Source organism: Nematolebias whitei, chromosome 8, assembly GCF_014905685.2.
Source record: "Nematolebias whitei isolate Nwh7 chromosome 8, NemWhi1, whole genome shotgun sequence".
Lineage (NCBI taxonomy): Eukaryota > Metazoa > Chordata > Actinopteri > Cyprinodontiformes > Rivulidae > Nematolebias > Nematolebias whitei.
In genome coordinates, this window is record NC_056505.1 from 24,899,025 (window position 1) to 24,918,924 (window position 19,900).

At 40.6% G+C, this 19,900-nt stretch overlaps 1 protein-coding gene across 1 annotated transcript in view; it reads right to left on the reverse strand.

The window, feature by feature from the left end:
• mctp1a (multiple C2 domains, transmembrane 1a) overlaps window positions 1–19,900 on the reverse strand; it is a 162,568-nt gene that overhangs the window by 7,434 nt on the left and 135,234 nt on the right. Inside the window, exons 14-18 of the mRNA XM_037680664.1 lie at window positions 18,668–18,724; window positions 10,176–10,274; window positions 2,290–2,399; window positions 1,404–1,513; window positions 1,061–1,158 (exon numbers count right to left, since the gene is read on the reverse strand). Of these exons, the coding sequence (XP_037536592.1) occupies window positions 1,061–1,158; window positions 1,404–1,513; window positions 2,290–2,399; window positions 10,176–10,274; window positions 18,668–18,724 (474 nt within the window). The remainder of the gene's footprint in view (window positions 1–1,060; window positions 1,159–1,403; window positions 1,514–2,289; window positions 2,400–10,175; window positions 10,275–18,667; window positions 18,725–19,900) is intronic.

Sequence of the window (19,900 nt, forward strand, 5' to 3'; positions counted from 1 at the left end):
AGCAGGCCCTCATTAGGAGCCTCATAAAGGCCTCGTACCTGCCAGGCTTGGGGCCTTTCACCAGCTACACACCCACAGGCTCCAGGTGTGTAAGGTGGCTGCACTTCACTGGAGGGGACAGCTTGGGCTCATTTAAGTTGATGGCTTGCCCTGCGCCTGCTGCTGCAGCAGGCCCCTGTAAACTACAAAACTGTGCTGGGGCCAAAAGGGGGAGCGCAGTGAGGTGTTACAGGGAGCAAGGATTATGACCCTGTAAAGATGAAAGACGTTGTGGGCAACAGGCAATCAAAGAGGAAGTGTGTCAGCACTGATGTGGCAGGGGACTGGTCATATCAGAGGCCCCGGGTCATTTAGCCCTAGTCACCATCTGTGTGTGGGTGTACGTGTTGAACTTAGCTCAGCAGGGCTTACGAGCCACAGTGGACACCGGTGGGGCTGGATAACACCACAACTTTCACAAGCTGCCACTTAATTGCTGTTTAAACTCCACTTTGTCTTACCTAGCACAGCATGTTGCTGTATGGTTAGAAGACACACACACACACCAATTGTACATTTTACCTGAGAAAGTATCTGAAGTCTCAAACCAAAATGTTAATCTGACCACACGCTTTATGTGACAGCCAAACTGCAAGGGGTCAGTAAACTGTTGATTTATGCTTTGCTCCAATTACCAGCATTGCTGAAAAGTACCAGCTAACTGTAATTATGTGTGAGCGTATATGTATGGAGTCAATCAACCTAGTTATAAGCTTGGCACTAAACTCACTTAACCTTGTTATCTTATAACACAGCTCCAGCTATGTAAGAGGAAATTGAATTAGTCTAGGAAGCTATTAATAGGAAAAACACATAAACCGCTTTGAAATAATTAGATTAGATGTCTGCGTGGCTAAAACAAAGGACACTCCATTCATCCTACAAGAAAAAGAAATGTACAACAATGCAGAAAAGAGGCATGAGTGATGAAAAAGGGACCAAGAAGATAATTAAAGGAGGTCCATCACTAGTCCAAACCTTGACCGGACTCATATTATGTCAAAAGAAAAAGTTCACTCACCACTTGTACGTCTGAGGGTACTCTTGACAGAAAGTCCAGCAGCTCATTGTTATCAATGGTGTAAGGGTCTCGCAGCTTCTTGGTGAATTTATTTATCCCTGTAGAAGAAATAATAGCAGAAGTATTTAGAGAAAATATGGTAATAGATAACTGATATTAACACATAATTGAACTTCTTAATAAATACTCTACTGTATTTTGGACTCAGTAATTACACTTTGCTCTGTTTCTCCAACACAAACAAATTAACAAAACATGGGACTAAAACAGAAACCGCATCAGGATTTAACATGTTAATTTTGGTACTGGTGCAATTTCTAATCACAAAATGAAATTAGCTCACCCCAGAGCAGCACAATGAGCCGTAGAGGTATGAAATAAATGATGACGGTGGCCACGCCGAGAGCCACGATCGCAAGCCAGCTTAAGAAAGGCACAGTCCAGTTAAAGGTGCTGCAAAAAGATGGGAAGTGGTTGAAATTAGCAGACAGTGGAAAATGCTATTCCAACTACATTTGATTTTTAAAAAAGCAACATCCAAATTTTACAGTTTAACCTTTTTTTGGTTGAAATCAGTTTATGGCTCTCTACACTATTTAATGCAGGAGTGTTTAATCTTGGTCTTCGAGTGCCACATTCATGCATGTTTTAGATGTTTCTCTGCTCCAACACACCTGATTTGTATCAATGGGTTTCAACAGGTTTCTGCCGAACATGAAAAGGTAATTTAATCAATAAATTAGGTGTGTTGGAGCAGGGAAATCAATAAAGCATGCAGGATAGTGACCCTTGATGACCAGGATTGGACACTCACAAACAGTCTATGCATAAATCTAGGTTTTGCTGAATGCCAGGTTACTGGTGCATTGAAACAAATTATGCTCCTTAGATATTTCCAAATGTTAAAAAGTCTGCCTGTTGGTTCAAAAGTGTCTGGTGTTTGTGTATGTGTAGATATGTGGTGATAAGCTTAAAGATTTACTAAAAACATTATGCAGAGCTGAGTGAGATCTGATGAACATTAAGACAGACGGCCTTTGTGTTTGTGTCTCAGGGTTAGTCGTCACACTGGCAGGATTTCCTGAGAGTAGCACTGAGTTACACTCAGTTAGGCTGGCAGAAAGGATACAGAACCAGCCTGGCAACGCAGGGAAAATAAAACTCCTGGGACATGTGAAGCAAAGCAAAAGGAAGCGGGCTAGGTGCCGAGGAGCCAGCTTACGACTCACTTCTTTATCCTCTCGCCATAGGAGGCCACTTCATCCAGTGCATTCTGCACGCTGATACACACGTCCTGAATGGCATAAAGCTTGGTCATGAAGCCCTTTTTCTCTGAGTCCTGCAAGGAGACAGATAGAGATGTATGCAAGCAAAGAAGAAAGCAAGGACGAGGGAAAAGGAAATGTGGATGGACAGAAGAAGAGACAAGAAGAGAGAGAAAGAGGAGAGCGAAGACAGAGGCTGGGCACAGGCATCTTTGTGAGAACAATGCACTTTAAATAGCTTTGATTTGGAGAGAGGAGCCAAATCACCGGATATCCTGCACAAAGTGACGGAGCGCTTTCATTCCAAGCTATAGAGGCTATTCCAGGCTATAAAGATATAAAGTTGGCAGAACAAATCAAAATGTTTTTCTCCTTACAAATGCTCACAGGAAAATTTAAATATGTGAATAAAGAGGCAGAATTACACCGAGAGTCGAATGGATACATCAATCTTTGGGCTTTCCTTCTTTCTTTCTGTTCCTGCCAAGGCAGCTATAGGAACCGGGCAGAGTGCTCTTTTGTTCTGCTGGCTGGCTCACTGTGATGATGTCACCAGCAATGACATCATTATTATCCATATTAGCTCAGTCAACCACCATGAACGAATCTTTCTTTTCAACTTTTGATGGCTGTGAACTTTAAAAGGGGCAAGAAACCATAAAACTAGACTGTTCATCTAATGTCTATAAACTTCACTTCTCTTGTAGAAATAAAACGAAGGATTCAAGAAGTCATGCAACAGTCAACAAGCTGCCTGCTGAGTGACGGGCAGGCAGGGACAGGACAGATCTGGACACAATGAGGCGATCAAAAGCCACAGGCTGACTGAGGACATCAACACGCAGACTGTCTGTTGGTAGATGTGGTTGGTGGGCATGCTTGGGAAACAAAAGGAAGAATGTTTTAGGATATTTTGAATGTAATATGATTGATTTTCAATGTAAGACTTGGCATGTTTGGAAAACTTTGACCATCCAGTGCTGATATTGTAAATGAGTCTTGTAAATGAGTCCTCGTGACTCAGTGAGACTAACCTGTATAAATAAAGGGTGAATGATGTACTGTAAAAGTACCTCAAACACTTTGAAGAAGAGAAGAAATAAAACATTAAAACCTGTGTAAATGAACAACCTTGCATGTTATTGATGAAGATGATGGATGCTGTTAGATGAGAGTCATAAAGTCCTGAGTAATTCTGCCATTACGACTTTGAGGACAGTGAACCAATCAAAGACATGAAACCCTCATGCAGGATCTCAAAGACCTTTCCTGCATTTCGCTCAAAGAGTCCAGCCACCTCACCACAACCCTCCCAATGAGACCCCAAACTGCCCCCACCCCACCCCAAACCCACCCTCTTCTTTTTGCTCTCCATCCAAGATCAGATAATGTGGAAAATGAACCGTGGAGCAGTCACGGAGACCACATGGCCTCCCCAGCAAAACCACACAAGACAAATAGATATAATTAGACAACCTCTCTGGGTTATTTTTCTTCGAAAATATTTTACAAGACTCCCTTTCTTTCCTCCTCCTGCTCTCCTGCTTCTCTCGTTCTTTTCCTTAGACTCCCATCTGTTTTTCATTGCTGGCTCAAACAAATCTCAGAGCGCCGTGTCTATTGTGCTGGGCTTGGTTAGGCTGGGCCGAGCAGGGCTGGGTCAGGACGTTTTATTTTTGAGCCCAGACTCAAGGGAGAGTATTTGGGAGCCATGGGAGTGGTGTGAGAGAGTGGCTGGGGGTGGAAAGGATAGGTCAGGGGTCCTTGGTGTATAAACTATTGCCACATGCCCTTCGGACTACGGTCTGACTTCTATTTCCTGTCTTCAAACAGGGCTTGGGGAGGCAGGAGGTAACAATAATACTGAGGGCCACGAAGAACCTTGTTTTCCCAGCTTCCCGGCACACTGGGCACATATGGAGTCAGGCAACCTGTTTCTATAATGGAACCTAATATGCACACAAACACACATACACACCCTACAGCTATTAGATAAGGTTGATCTGCACACCTGGTCTTGCTGTGTGACTCTACAATAATACCACATCCCGACTCACTGTGGAAAATGGGAGACTTGTAAAAGTAGCCCCATTTTCCATGTCGGAAGTTTGTTTTAAAGCACAGGAAAATAATCTAGAGTCAGGAACAAAGAAAGATACGCCCTTCATAAGTCAGATAAACTTTGTTTTGCCCTAATTATTTTACAAACAGGTGAACTATTTGAATCAGTAAACTTTATAGAAGACTCATTTCCATGCCCTCTACATTGGATCCATCACTATGGCACAATAAGCTTTGTTCCTGTGTCCTGATGCATGCTCATGCTTTGTTCCTGTGGTTTTTGTGGATGCCAACTACGAGCACACATGTACTGCAGTTTTCCAGTCTTAAGCTTTTTTCTCATTCAGGAGAAACAGCAAAGCCATTACAGAGACCTAAGGCTCCATCATTGCAACAAAGTGCATCAGTTTGAAGACCTGAACATTGGACTATTACCAGAAAAATCAGTGCAATCACCTGACAGATAATGTAATAAGCTTAATGTGCTTAGCTTCATAAATTAAGACAGATTACTATTGCAGGTTCATATGTGTGCGTGTTGCTGACATTTTGAAGTAACTGCCAGTGCTGTTTGCATGCACCAAAATTTTAATGTAGACAAACATCAAAACATGTAAAATCCTTTAAAAAATACATATTATATTTTTCTCCTTCATAGCCAAAAAAAGGACCAACCAGACTATGATGTGAGCTCAAGCTAAAGCCAGCAGAGCTTACTACAACCTTACTACATTACAAAAAATATAAAACCAATGCAATAAAACAGTTTATTCTGTGATTGGAAATGATTTTGTTTGGAGAAGAAACTCTGACATCAATTAACTCTCATCAGGCTGGTAGCAGGAATATTCATTGTGTCTGGTGTCCTCTGTTGAGCGAGACTTACTTGTTTTAATTGCATGCGTGCCATTTAAAGACAATAAGTGCATCTTTTGTGGTTATGTCCAAAGTTTGCATCATTGTTTGGATGCGTAGCATCTGATAAGAAATCCCTGCCAAGCCCTCATCGCTTTAGCAGTGGAAACGCTCGTTAGGAGGATGAGAGTTGTTTGCATGCGTTTCGGAAAAATAACCCTCAGTGATACCGAAGAGAGCCCAGGGACATACACTCACACACACATGTACAAAGAAAACAGCCAAGTCAGTCTAACCACACTGCGCTGGTAAATTGTGGTAAACAAATGTGGTAAACTCCTTGAAACACTTGATTAAATATTTAACAAAAGAATGTGTAGTGCCTGTGAGTACTCAATGCTCTAGTTATTCCAGTGAGATGCCATCATGGCAACGCATACTTACTTTCAAGACTTTAAACTTTGCAAAGACAGTTTGCTCTTCACTGACCCAAGGCCTACAGCTAAACAAGACAGAGGTCATTGAAGACTTTGTTAGTATGGACTCAAATATCTGTCCTACATATACTGGGTGGAAAAGAAGTGAGCCAATTGAGACCATTTTAACCTCTGATCCCATTGTTCTCCCTGCTGGGTTATACCATAAAAATGATAAACCTAACAGTTATAAGGTAGCAGCGTACATCCCATCACACGAGGAAATGAGTCTGAACCTCAAGTGACTGCTGCTCATTGCTACTGTGCTAAAATTGCACCTGTTTTTCTTTGTTTTGCATCCCTCAGTCTGGCAGCGCTGTAAAAATTGAAATGTCATATAAAACGTGACAGCATGCTAATATGTGGCTCCCAGAGGGCATCTGAAAGCGCTGTTGTTGATTTTGTAACTGCAGAGAGAGTCGGTATTCCTCCCGTTTCCAACCTCACTATAGTAGAGACATGAATTCAATTTCCCCAAATTTGTGCAAGAACTCGAATTCACACAAATTCAAACCGTAAATATTATTGTCATCCTCTGCTTTATATGAAACTTGCTCCTTTCTTTTTTCTGAATGTAATCCAGCATGACATTAAACTGTTTCATTTAACAACAGATTATTTTGGCTGAGTAAATAGACCTACACTACACAGCCCTTTCTGATGGAGCTTTGGCTTGAACCTACAACCTTGGGATTGCACGACTGTGGCACTGACCACCAAGCTACTGCAGCCCCAGACCTCAATATGTTATTGATATAATTAATGCTGTGGCAAGGATAAATCCTATGTAAACATGTAATTTGGGATTTTTCTCCTGGTAAATGGTCACTTTTTTTGTAGCCCTTTTTTAACCTCTCCACATTCTGATTTACAGAGTTTCTCATTCACCTATTTACACACACTTACACACACGTATGTTGCTCTCTTTTATTAACTTCTATTATTACATTTTCAACCTTGTCTGGATAAAAATACATTGTATCACAGAGCAAAGAACAAACTCAATCACACAACCAGCAAAGGTCAGCTCCTTGTCTGACGAAAAAATTCTAGTTAATATTAAACCACAAGCTCCATACCAAGACTTAATCAAACAAAACTCATCTGTACGCTGCTGTACCAGAAACATACTAACCTATTAATAAAATATATAGGTGCTCATTACTAAAGTTAGATTTTAGACAGATTCTACTGAGACTCTACTGGATGTGCATTTACAACTGAGTGACTTTTGAAGTCAACCTGGTTCAAGATTGTCAAATGGATGCAAAAGTGAGTTACTGCTAAAAGGATAACCTGTAGAAACAATTTCTTGCTGGGTTATTTATTGCAAAAAATACATCAGTATTTCTTATTGTGAATGTCTTAATTTCCTAGAGAAAAACGACTTATTTGTAAAGCAGCTTTTCTCTGTATTTTTTCTATCATTGTGAAAAATCCAATACTGTTTTATGACTGACATTTTGGCAGTGAGTCAAATGCAGTATGGAGCATTTTCATTTTATTTCCCCCCTTTAGATTGTTTAACAGGTTCCAACACTGATGTTTCACTGGTGAATATTCCAAGTATTACTAACTCTGGGGAGCAATAAGCCACATATTGTATAAAATGGGTGTTAAAAGTGGCCCTTCAAGGGATTTAAAAAAGGCACTTAGGGACCTGGCCTAAAAGAGCATCTCTCCTTCGTCAGGAAATGACGAAAAGACTCCGTGTAAAAGCCTCAGATAGAAACATACAACTTGGCACCTCTCCAGTGCCACATGATAGAGGCAGATGTTCAGAGTTTTTTTCAATAGATAATTTATCCCATACATCTTTTTCCCCTCCCTCTCTTTTTTATCAGAACACATAAATATCTGTTTAACTGGGGGTATTGAGATGCACAGCACATCCTCTTGGCTTTAAAGACGCAACTCTATGGAAAAAGAGCATCCCACTTCTGCAGACGAAAACAAAGGAGCGTGAGATTAGAGCGTACATTGAATGTACGTTACCAAAAACTGTATATGAGCGAAATGTTGCTCGTGTACAACAAAGTCAAACTACAGTTAAGACTGTCAGCTGAAGGTGGGTCACTCACACACACACACAAAAAACACTGCCCACTGGTAATTAGTCTATTCACTCAGTCAAGTCCCACAGCGAGGATAAATATATACATATGTAAAAAAGAAGGATGGAGGGAGAGAGAGAAAGAGGGATTAGAAGGAAAAGGTGGTAACTTCTCTTCTGTTTGACCTCTGCTTTTAATCATAAAGACAAAAGTTTCTTATGGTGCATGTGTGTGCGCGTGTGTGTGTGTGTGGCTTCTTATCACCTCCACCACAGCGGCTGCGATATCAGGCTCAAGGTCACGCGTACACTCACGCATAAACGACTGCCGCAACACAACTTCTGCTCCTGATCACCCTTCCCACCCCTCCTGCTGCACAGCACCCAACCCCCCCACCACCACCCCACCCACCACCACCCACCCTGCCTCACCTCTGTTCCTCTGCTCCTGCACTCTCCTTCCCCTGTCCTTTCCATGATCCAGCATGGCGGGGTGTGATGAATGGGACGTTATTACTCTTGTCTGCCGCTGGCCTGATTTTAGCTGCCCATCCACCTCTCTCTGTCTGTCTTTTTGGGCTTAAAATACACACCGCTGCACAACTGTAACGCTTTTTTTTTTTTGCCTGCCATTATGAAAGGTGGGCGATCATGTAATTGCTTGTGCAATTTGTCGGTCTGTTAGCTGAATACTTCAAGAATGAGAAGATGGCTTTTAATGAAACTCTCAAGATGTAATCAATCAGCGCACATCTAAAACCGATCAACTTTTGGGGTCAATCTAATTCAAGACGGCAGCCACAGTGAATCAAACGTAAGCAACATAAAAACAGTTATATTTCAGGTAACTTTACACGTACTGTGCTAAAATCTGTTGTAGCAGCTGAAAGTCATCCCCAACACAAACTCAAAGTGCAAAACTTTGGTGAGAAGGTGGCATGCTGTCTTCAAGAAATGCTAGTCTTGTTTATATATTCTTTTACATTTTAAAATGTGCAAAAATTAGATACGTGCAAGACATTTGCTATTTTTTTTTTAAAGAATAGATGTATACCATATCCTTGTTGGGGCTAAATTACAAATATTTCACCACTTCCGTCTCTAAAACTGACTAACTTTGGCACAGCTTTAATTACATATGCATGCTAAGAGACACACAAGCAGTGGAGACAGATGTAAAATCCACAGTGTTAAACTTTGTTTTGGAAGGAATAAAGATAAAAAAAAATAAAACAATAGAACGAGAGTGCATTGCCATGAAGTAAAGGGGATCACTTCTTCAAAAAGTAAATAAAATATGCATCCTCTCTGTGCTCATTACAGATTTATGACTCTTGTTAAAAGAAAAGGTGGCGGCTGCCTCCTTACATGTCTGACTTTCAAATTCAGACGACACTGCTGTCAAGTGTTGTGCTCCATATTCTGTCCAATGAGAGACCGAGAGGGCTGCGTGTGTGTGCCATCTCAGCGAGAGTCTCGAAGAGATTTACTTTGGGTGGATGAGAGCGCGCGAAAACTCCTCACCTACAGTACAAGGAGCGCACTCCTTTGATGCATAGTTCATCAATGGAAAAGTTCAGCTGGTTCAGCCACTTGTCTGTGTGTGATTAAGAACAATAAGACTTGGGGGAGTAGACATTGTTGCATTATGCAAAAAGAAAGAGCACTGGGATTTGCTCTGACAATATGAGGTAGATTTGCTGAAGCAACTAGAACAAAAAAAAGAAGCACCCAAAACCACGTTCAAGTCCCCCACCAGCTGCTATACACACAAACACACACTCAAGAAAGTTATAGGCATTTGAAAAATTATTTGTTATTAGTCGCTTATAGGATTCATAATATTTAAAAAGATTATTATAAGTGAGAATGATGTAATTGATGCTTTAAACGTGAAACTAATTGGTTAAAATGCAGACTATATCAGTACACTTTTATTGCTCTTGTTTTCTATATTAAATGAAAAAATAAACTCAAGTGACTCCTGATGTCACATTTCATTCCAGCAGAGACAGAAGTCCCCAAACACAGTAAACACACCGTCAAACCCCAGCCTACAGCTGTCACCTTGCACTTTACCAGATCTGCAGCGCTACAGGGATGTCACACAAAAAGACAGGAGCAGCTTTCCATGCTGGAGCTCACTTAGCTTCCCCATCACCTTAAAGAGCAGGCACAGGCATGGCCCCTGCAGCAGGTTTGGACAGGGTGGGGGATGGGGCGCCGAACGTGCAGTGCGTGGGTTTTTAACTGAGACACGGACAGGGGACAGTTACTGCACACAAACCCTGACGGGACGGCGAACAGAGGCCGCTGGACAGACGATGAGCTAAAATAGCAAACTGGGAGACAGCGACACACACCAGCAGGAGTCCGTGCCAGAGCCACACACATGTCCAACTTACCACCATCGCTCGTATCCACTCAAAGTGCCAGGAAGCCAACATATCCTCGAGGATATGGTTATTATCACGGCTGTCCTCCCAGGGCTCTGGTTTAGGATCCTTGTGGATAAATTACAGTAAGAGGTTCTCTTTTTACAGTAGAAATTTAAACGAGTGTTACACAATGTCCATGTCGAGCGTGGTAATTTAGGCCAAATACTACAAACAGTTTTAGCCTTGTAATGTAGGAAAGAAAAAAAACATTTATTTTACTCACCTTTAGACTTTGAATGGCTTTAGAAAGTAAAAATTAAATATATTCCAAATTGTGTACGGTTTGCATTTCTTTGAGCGTATTAAGCTTTTGCAACCAACTAATCAAAATAAGACAAAAATGCAAAACAGTTATGACCATTTATTTCAAATAACGATGGTCTCTGGCAAATGAAAAGTGAGGCAAAAACAGCAAAGAGGCAGAGAATGACAGATAGCGAAAGACAAAGCAGGAGATATGTATCTGGGGGAATAGAGATGGTGAAAGATGAGCCATCCGATGCATGTAAGCAGTAAAGATGGAAAAACAAATAAACAATGTAGTGTGTTTTGCATAGAGAGACAATACCACACTTCTTTCACCCTCTTTTTTCTGTTCTCATTCCTTCCCCTATTAGCCAAGCATGATTAAAATGCAGTTCCTAGCAGCATCTCTGCCGAACAGCAGAAAAAAAGACAGCAAGATGGGAAGAAAAATGAAGCGGATGAGTCAAAAGCATCTTTTACAGCGTGACGCTTTTCATCCTTCACGGACGGCACGAAGAAAAGAACGCAGACGTTCAACTTTGTTTTTTTGTTTTTTCTTCCTCCCTCTTCCTCACACTTCTATTCTCCTCTACAACTAAAACCTCTCGACACCTGAAGACAACCCCTCTGCATCGCAAGCTCAATAGGCTCCCCAGAACAACATTTCAGTCACGTTTATTTTTTATTTTCTTCTTTGGGTATTACAATTCCCAGCGCTCTCTTTAGTCCAATTACACTGTACCATTTCTCTATCTGAGCAATCGGCACAGTGCTGTGACTGGGGCCGAGAGAGAAGAACTGAAGCTGCACAGATCCTTTGAATATCTGATAATAAGGCTGAACATTCACACTGTTTTTAATCATAATCACACTCGGACACTAAAAAAAACTTTATACCCATTGTTGTACACAAAAAGACAAAACTAAGATATGAATGCACGGACAACATCCATGATGAAAACCCATACTTTTCAGAAAATTATAGCTAAACACACATCATAGATTGTCTGTTAGCATAGGCACATGTGTGTGCAGAAGTTGTCTACAAGCAGCAAATAGTGCAAGCTACTGTCTGAGCAGTATAAATGAGCAGAAATCATCTAATTATCTCGATTCTTTCTTGTGTGCACAAGCGACCAATCAATAAGACAAAAAGATCCAAGTTATTTTTTAGTTTTTAGTAAGGTTCGAGGTTCTTTGTTGTCATTCGCATCACATGTGGTACATGAGGTGGGACGAAATTGTATACTCAAGGTCCCAGTTACACGCAAAAATATAAAGTATGTGAAAGAAACAGTATACAAGGATCTAAGACATACACTAAACAATAATACAATAATATAATACGGTGTATTAAACAGCAGCCTGAACATGAGTCTGTTGTGAGCAGATGGGTATGAATATAGCAGGTTATGGGTAAGAAATCAGCAGCATGGATAATCAGCAGCACAGATAAAGTGTCAAATCTCCATTTAAAGTGACATTACAGTGAATATCCTGGTTAGGGATTAATGAGTCTAACAGCCTCAGGGTATAAGCTGTTCCTCAGTCTAGTGGTTCTACACTTAATGCTCCTCAACCTTCTGCCCGAGGGAAGTGGGGTAAAAGTGTGTGCGCAGGGTGAGTGTGGTCCTTCATGATGCAGGTGGTCCTCTTTCTGCATCTGGAAGTGTAGATGTCTGTGATGGTGGAGAGGCTGACTCCAGTAGGCTTCTGTGCAGCCTTCACCACTTTCTGCAAAGCTTTTCTTTCTGCAGCTGTGCAGCCTCCATGCCACACGTCGATGCTGGAGCACAGGATGCTCTCCACTGCACACCGGTAGAAGGAGGTGAGGACTGAGCTTCCCAGTCCAGCTCGTCTCAGCCGCCTGGAGGAAGTAGAGTCTCTGATGAGCTTTCTTGATCAGGCTGGTGGCGTTGTTGCCTCAGCTGAGGTTGTTATTCAGGTGCACACCCAAGTACAGTAGTCCCTCATTTATCGCGGGGGATCTGTACCCTGAAGCCCCGCGATAAGTGAAAATCCACAAAGTAGGAATAGGCATTTTAAATCCTTCCCACCCTCTTGCAATATTCTAAACAATGTTTCTAAACTCTAAAGCTCTAAAAGAGCACAGCATGTCATGATTTCAGCTCTCTGCTTCGTCTGCTCTTTGTCACCTGCAGGGGCTCTTGGCCACGTCCACTTCTTCGCTCTGAATGGAGAACAGCTGATCAGCAGGAAGCTTATCCTGCAGCTCTGGGCTGCACTAATGTGCAGCAGGTACTAAATAATTGAAAATATTTTATTTTAAATAAAAATTCCTAGCTGATCGTGTGGCTCATCCATCAATCAGCCAACCGTGTGTCATGTCCAATCCTATTCTGAAAAACCGCGACAGAGCGAGTTTGCAATAAACGAACCGCAAAGTAGAGAGGGACTACCGTATTTGTAACTGGAGACCACAGGGGGTAGGTGTGTTTGCTCCTTCTGATATCCACAATAATCTCCTTCATCTTCTTCACATTGATGTGGAGGTTGTTCTTCTTGCAACAGCTCTCCAGGTGTTCCTCCGGCATGTAGCTGGACTCATCGTTGTTTGTGATGCATTCAACCACTGCTGTACCGTTTAAAACTTTACAGTATGACAGCCTGGATGGGCAGGTGCTAGGGGTTGAACCGACTGGTCGACTAGGCAATTTTAGGACATCTCGCGATTTTTTTTTAAATTTCATGTTGACTAGTCGCGGAACTAAAAATGGGGGGTGGGTGGTGGTGGATGGATTAAATTAAATAAAACTAAAAACAGTGGGGCGCCCCACTGTTTTGAGGTTTTTTTTTTTACATGCTGCACGTTTTTTTCACTTTTGCAGCTTAATAATAGTTTTGGTTTTCCTGTGACTTATTTACAGTATGATAAACGGTAGGAGCATAAATATATGCTCCTGATGTATTAGTTTTATGTAAATAATAAATTACATTTTTTGTGAATAAGATATAGCGTCTTGAGTTCCTTTGACGTCACATTGACTAGTCGATTCGACTTTATCGTGATGAAGTTGACTTAAAAATATATGAAGTTGTGCAACCCCTAGGTGCACAGTCATATGTGAGCAGAGTGATCAGGAGGGGGCTCAACACACAGCCCTGAGCCTTAGTAGCCTTTAATGCTGATAATTACATTCAAACTCACTTTGCTGTCACTCAAATTTCCACGTCAGCAATTCTCATTATCAAAATCTGACAATTTACTTGGAAATGTTTTTACATTTTTGCTTTCCTGGTCAACAACCAGCTTGAGTAATGGCCGCCAAAATGTGGAACCTGATCAACTAATAATATAACAATTTAGTCATGTTACTTCAGAGAACGGATCAGTTTTACAAGAACAGACCAGTGTTAGAAAATCATATAGGCCATATGCATTAGAGAATCTGTTAAGGTAGATTTTTTTTAAAGAAAGTTGTAAAGAACATCTTGCTATGAACACAAGTTGTTGTGTTACTCTACAATATTTCAATGAGAAATGCTTCACCAACTTCACTTATTTAATTATAAAACTAATGTGTAATGCCAAAAGCTCATACATCTTATACATATGTATAAATTATAAAATTAGCTGCAATGCTGCCTTAATAGCCCTCTCTGTAAGTACATAAAGTAAAAACAGATTAATACTTAAACCCCCAAAAAACTAAAATCTGAACGTTTTCAGGAATTATATCCATAAAAAAAAAACATTGAAATACTATCAGAAACCCAACATTTTTCAAGTGATTGTGTTTAAACTCTGCAAAAATGGGTCCTCTTCTTCCACAATGAGGAGAAATTTCACGAGAAATGGGAGAGGAAACAGTTTTTGTAGGTACATGTGTGTGAGGGAGATATTGATAGATATCCACACTGCGAGAAAAGGAGAGGGGGTGCAGCAAGCAGTAAGCCCCTGAGCAGGACATGATTGCAGTGTGTATCTTATCTGTGTCAGGTCCTCCTGAGGCTAGTGGAGCCTAGCTGAGCGGAGCACAAGCGCTTCAGTGACCAGTCAACCGTGTGAGGGTAATCTCCCCACTCCTTCAGTCTGCCTCTCTCTCTCTCATTCATTCTCTCTCTCCCCATTTTTCCAGTAAGACCCCTTGTGGGAGGTGGCTGAGCTGCACACTCACAGATGTGAGACGGTCACACAAACGGACAAACACATTTACGCACACACAGCCGATAGGTGATTGTGTCCTGCCAGCTCTGGACAGCAAGCCCACAGGTGAGAGGAGACATCATTGGCAAGATTACACACTGAACGCCCAGCAGCCAGCAGCAGCCTGTAAATACAGGAATGTTATCACCCTCCAATCTCAAGCTGGATGTAAAGATGCAGAAACTGTCTCTCTAGTGGATGAGCAAATCTTCTTTCTTAAATATGGCATTTAAAAGAAAATCCTACAACATTCATCTATCATTACATTTAAATAATTTAGACCGTCCTCCCAAGCTTTTTCTTCCACATTTACATTTTTCTAGACCAGGGGTCTGCAACCTTTACTATCAAAAGAGCCATTTTCACACCTTTGTTCACTAAATTAAAAATGTTTAGAGCTGCAACAACCTGCTACAACTGTGATTATTAACTGGTGACAGGGGTTATATTATAAAGCTAAAAATATGTATTTTCAGGTCTCTCTTGTAAATGAGTCCTCGAGGCTCAATGGGATTTACCTGTCTAAATAAAGGTTGATTGATTGATGTAATGATTTTTAACATTTATTGATATTTTTACAATTTAAGACAAATGAAAAGCAGATTTTTTTTTTATTAATAAAAACTATGAAACATGCAGACCTAATTATTATTTTTTTAATTATGGAAAAATTAATTAAGTATAGAAATAAAGCAGAAAGTCAAAGTGAGCATGTTTTACTCCTTATACTAGTTCCAGTATTCACATATTTGCAAAGGAAACAACAGAAAAACTGCTAAAACTAGTCCTTTTTGGTTGTTGTTTGTATATAACAACCAATAAAATTCAGTTTTATGTTGGTTTTGATCAAAGCTTGAAAGAGCCACTTGAAACATACTGAACCATCTGATGATAAAGGAAATAGATGAGACGAATAATACGAATTGTTATCTGCTAATAAATTATGTGTTGATATAAAAAAAAATTATGTAACATAACTTGAAATAGGTGGTGAAGGAATCAATGAGAAGACTGAAAACAGGAAGACATTTTTGCTTTACTGCTTTACTGATACATTTACATTAGTTAAGACAAATATATAATTTAATGTTCAAAACACTCAAGAAAAAGAAAAAGAAAAAGAAAGGAACCATTATATTATGCTGTTTTGTTTTACATAAAGCCTATTTTGATAATTCTCCACCTTTTTTGTATATTTAAAGGTGAACAGTGAACAGTATGTTTGTGTGTAGGCGACACAAATCAAGGAACATTCCACGCTGTAGGTCAGCACACACACGTGCAGCAGGAAACAGGGGAGGAGAAGTGAAAAGAAAAATTAGTTCACGTGTACCCCCCCCCCCCCCCCCCCCAACCACCACACGCTTCATGTGCCTGCCTTAAAGCCTGCTTGGCTTTAACAACTCAGCCGTCCCAATCAATTAGCCTGAATGCTGGACTTTCATTGAGATTAAGTGACTAATATCAGTGCTTGCTCACGAAAAAGACACTTTTCACGTCTGCCCAACAATCTGTTAAGTCAAAACACATGTGGTAAGCTGAGGCTAAAAGCCTGCTAGGGGTCCTCTCTGCAATGAAAAACAGGTGCTCCATTTTTTGGCCATGCAATACCCTATTTAGCCTCTGGAGCAAAGGTTATCCAGCTAATAGCTGCCTTGTGGTGCACTGGGAAGAGCTGTGCACATGGCCGAAGTAAACATCTGGGACAGATTGTACATACTTGCAACATATGCTTCAAGTTCAATTAAAATGAGGCCTTGGCACATTTATTAATCTTTTTTCCCCTCTCCTCTCTCTTGCTCTTACTGCTCTTCCAACTCTCCCCTATAGGTCTGTCCCATAAAAGAGGCCTCCTTTGACCCGTCCTTCATACTTACTCGTACTATCTGACGCCATAGCTGCCGTCCTGCGTAAAAGACCTCACATCCAATGTAAAAGACAACTTTGCTTAGCCTTCAAACCCCATTTGTTCTGCACTTAACCAGGTTGGAGGACGAGGAAAGGGAAGAGAGAGCGAGAAAGAGTTTATGTCAGAAAGGAAGAATGAAAATGCAGGAAAGGAGTTGATTGAGGGAAGGAAAAAAGGCATGTGTGGGGAGAGGGAGATGTAGGCGAGAAAGAAAAAAAAGAAGAGAAGAAAAATAGCCCCCTTTCAACCTCCCTACAGCTTAAATAAAATGCTAACAGTCAAGGGGAGCAATAGATCAAAATGTATGAAGTCAGAGCTGGTAAATTGTAGTCTTTGTGGTAGCTCTGCTATCCAGCATCCCAGCCCTGTGTGAACAGAGAGCAAGGCCTTCTTATTTGGAATAATCAGTTAGGCACCAATTCTGACTAGGGCCACGCAAGCTGCTTCTACACCTCATTTCAATATAAAAGTCCTAAATGTATTTCATATAATCTGTCGCTTTTCAAATGCCTGTATCCCTTTTTTTTCCCTAAGAGGAAGTAAGAAATGCAATGGAAGAGAAAAGATGTAAAGAAAAAAAAAGAAGTTCAAGGTTGCCTGGTGCATATCTTCAGCCTCTGGCCCCCCTCCTGCACATTACAGAACTTCACAATCATGGAACTTTGCTTCTACATCTCTGTGGGAGAGGCTGTAATGTTCACATATCTTTGTGTGCTCATCACCAAACAGGCAGCCAGGCTGACTGACTGACTGGGATGATTATTTGACCATGTGCATTATAAATGTGTGTTTTTCTAACCCTTTTTGCTAAACACATCCCTGTTTGCTTTGTAGTAAATTCAGCCTCCAGTATTCCTGATTGCTAAAGGCACTTTACAAATACCAGTACATACAGTACAGTTGCAGTGCTCTTTTGGGAATTTTCCTTCCAAAACACTGAAAGGATCACATCACCTGGAAATTGCTGAAGCCTGCGTTGAAGTCCTTATATCATGAAAAGTTTTAACCAGTGGTGTAGTCAACATTTTTGTAGTGGGTATACTGTGCTTAGAAAATAAAGTACACTGGTTAGTACAATGTAATCGTCAATTTATTTTGATTTTAAAGCATAATGAACATTTCCAAATTTCTCTGATACTTATATTTGAATAAATGAACAAGGACAACTCTTTGATTTGTATTAAAAACATGTTATAGAATTTATAAAACAGTATCAAAACAAAACATGTTCAAATATTAAGTAGTAAGTACAGAATTATACAACAATTCAATGGATAAGCAAATGTAATAAACAAGCTGCATAAAGATAGATTGTTACGGAAGCGTTTATCTGCCGTTTAACGTATCAGTGACACGTGCCTAATGATATGTTACGTATCACTGGGCACTTTTTAATGGGTATACTGAGATTTGCGTATCGCGTAGACTACACCACTGGTTTTAACGGTAAAAGATTCAGACTTCCCTGCCTACACGTAACTCTTCTTAAAACACTCTAATTTCAAAAGTAACACACAAAAAGCACAACACATTGACTGGATAAAGAGTTAGACCATTTCAATTACCACCCCCGAGTGGACCATTGACAAGGTACTGTACCCTTTCCAGTGGCATTTGTTTCAGTAGCTGTTCCTGCAGCGTTACGAGCTGAGGCCGTAAAGTAGCCACCTGTTGTTACCTGATAGTGTCTGGACAAGCCCAGATGCTGTTTTACTGGGACATAAAGACAAACTGAATGGACCTAAATCGCTAACTAAGCACTTTATACGAGTGCATGTTCCCAGGAAGAAGGGTATGAAGCACGGTGTGAGAAACACAAATTCAACATAGCAGCGCAAACATGAAAATATAAGGATAGTGTTGCAACTACATAAAAAAAACACCTCAAACAAACTGCAAGGTTGAAAGGTGAGAAATGTGCTGTGGATATTCCTACAGAGAAAACTTTTTTAAAAAGGTTAAAAGGTTGTACAATCTGTGAACATGTGTTTGTGCCTCAGGCGGTGAGAATGAGCAGAGGAGGGGGGAAGACGGAGTCATTTCGTTAGTCTGTTTGTGTTTCTGGTCTGCGAAGCCGTGTCGACCCCTCCTGAGGCTGTTGTGTGTTTGTGTGTCCCGGACATGAAACATAATTACCTTGTCATCTTTGTCAAAATCCTCATCCTCATCTTCCAGCAGGTCCTCCACTGCTTGCTGATAGATCCAGAAAGAAGAGAAGAAGAAAAAAAATAAAGAATAAAAACATTTCAATATGAGATAAATGTTAGATAAACATTATCAGACGAGCCAAAGCGGCACATTAAAGCTGATTGGTTATGCTTATGTTTGGCTAAAGTTTAGTAATGAGTGTGGAGAACATGAAGATATCCAAGCAAGGATTTCTGATTACTTTATGTCACAGGCTTCAGATCTGTTCTGAAGTAGAATTTTAATTTAGAAACGTTTTGTTGTTCGAACATGTTGACACTTTTAGGCATGCAAGCAAATAGTCCGGCGCTGAATTTCAGCAGGCTAGGGATTAAAACCTTTTCATCTACACAAATCAAAGAGCAAAGAAGTATTTAAACCCCACTATGTTTGTCTGAGAGGGAATATCTTCTGGCTCTGCTCTGTCTCCTCCGACCCCCTTAACCTTTGCACCCATTTGCCTCCTGTACATTCACCTATCTTGTTTTTTTTACGTCCTCCACCAAAAAGACGCTCTGTGAGAGGAAAAAAGAAGAGCGCTCTAAGCTCAGAGTGAAAGTCTCAAAGAACGACAACTATTTGCTTCAGTGAAGCACAACCGATGAAACTGGAGTTACTTCGAAGCCCCGAGACACCCCGAGACAAACGGTGCAGCATGAAGAAAAATCGCTTGCCTTGAAACACAATCGTATACACACATTCAAAACAACAAGCAACACCCCGCTGGTGCAAAGAAGTTCCAGTTTTTCTTTTTCTAAATTGAAAATTTTACATGCACAGTTCATTCAACCTTTATTTATACAGGTTAGTCTCACTGAGCCTCGAGGACTCATTTACAGGAATTTTAAACAAAGAACACAGATGGGGTACAGACAACAATAAACAATCATATAAAAAGCATATAAAATGAAAAGTAAAAAAGAAGAAATTATATAAAAAGCAAAACAAAAACTGCTACATTATAAAGCGGTGTAAAATACTAAAAACGGGAACATGTCTGCGTTGGTTTTTGCCATGAACAGATGTTTAGGCTTAAACTGCTGGAGGACAAACTGACTACCTTTCTTCACTCTGCTACTGTCTTTACTTACTCTGCTCAACCTGTTTTGTATTTGTAGTTATCTTTTCTATCCTTGACATGCTATTTTTGTCTTCCAACAGGAGGTACACCTGCACCTACAT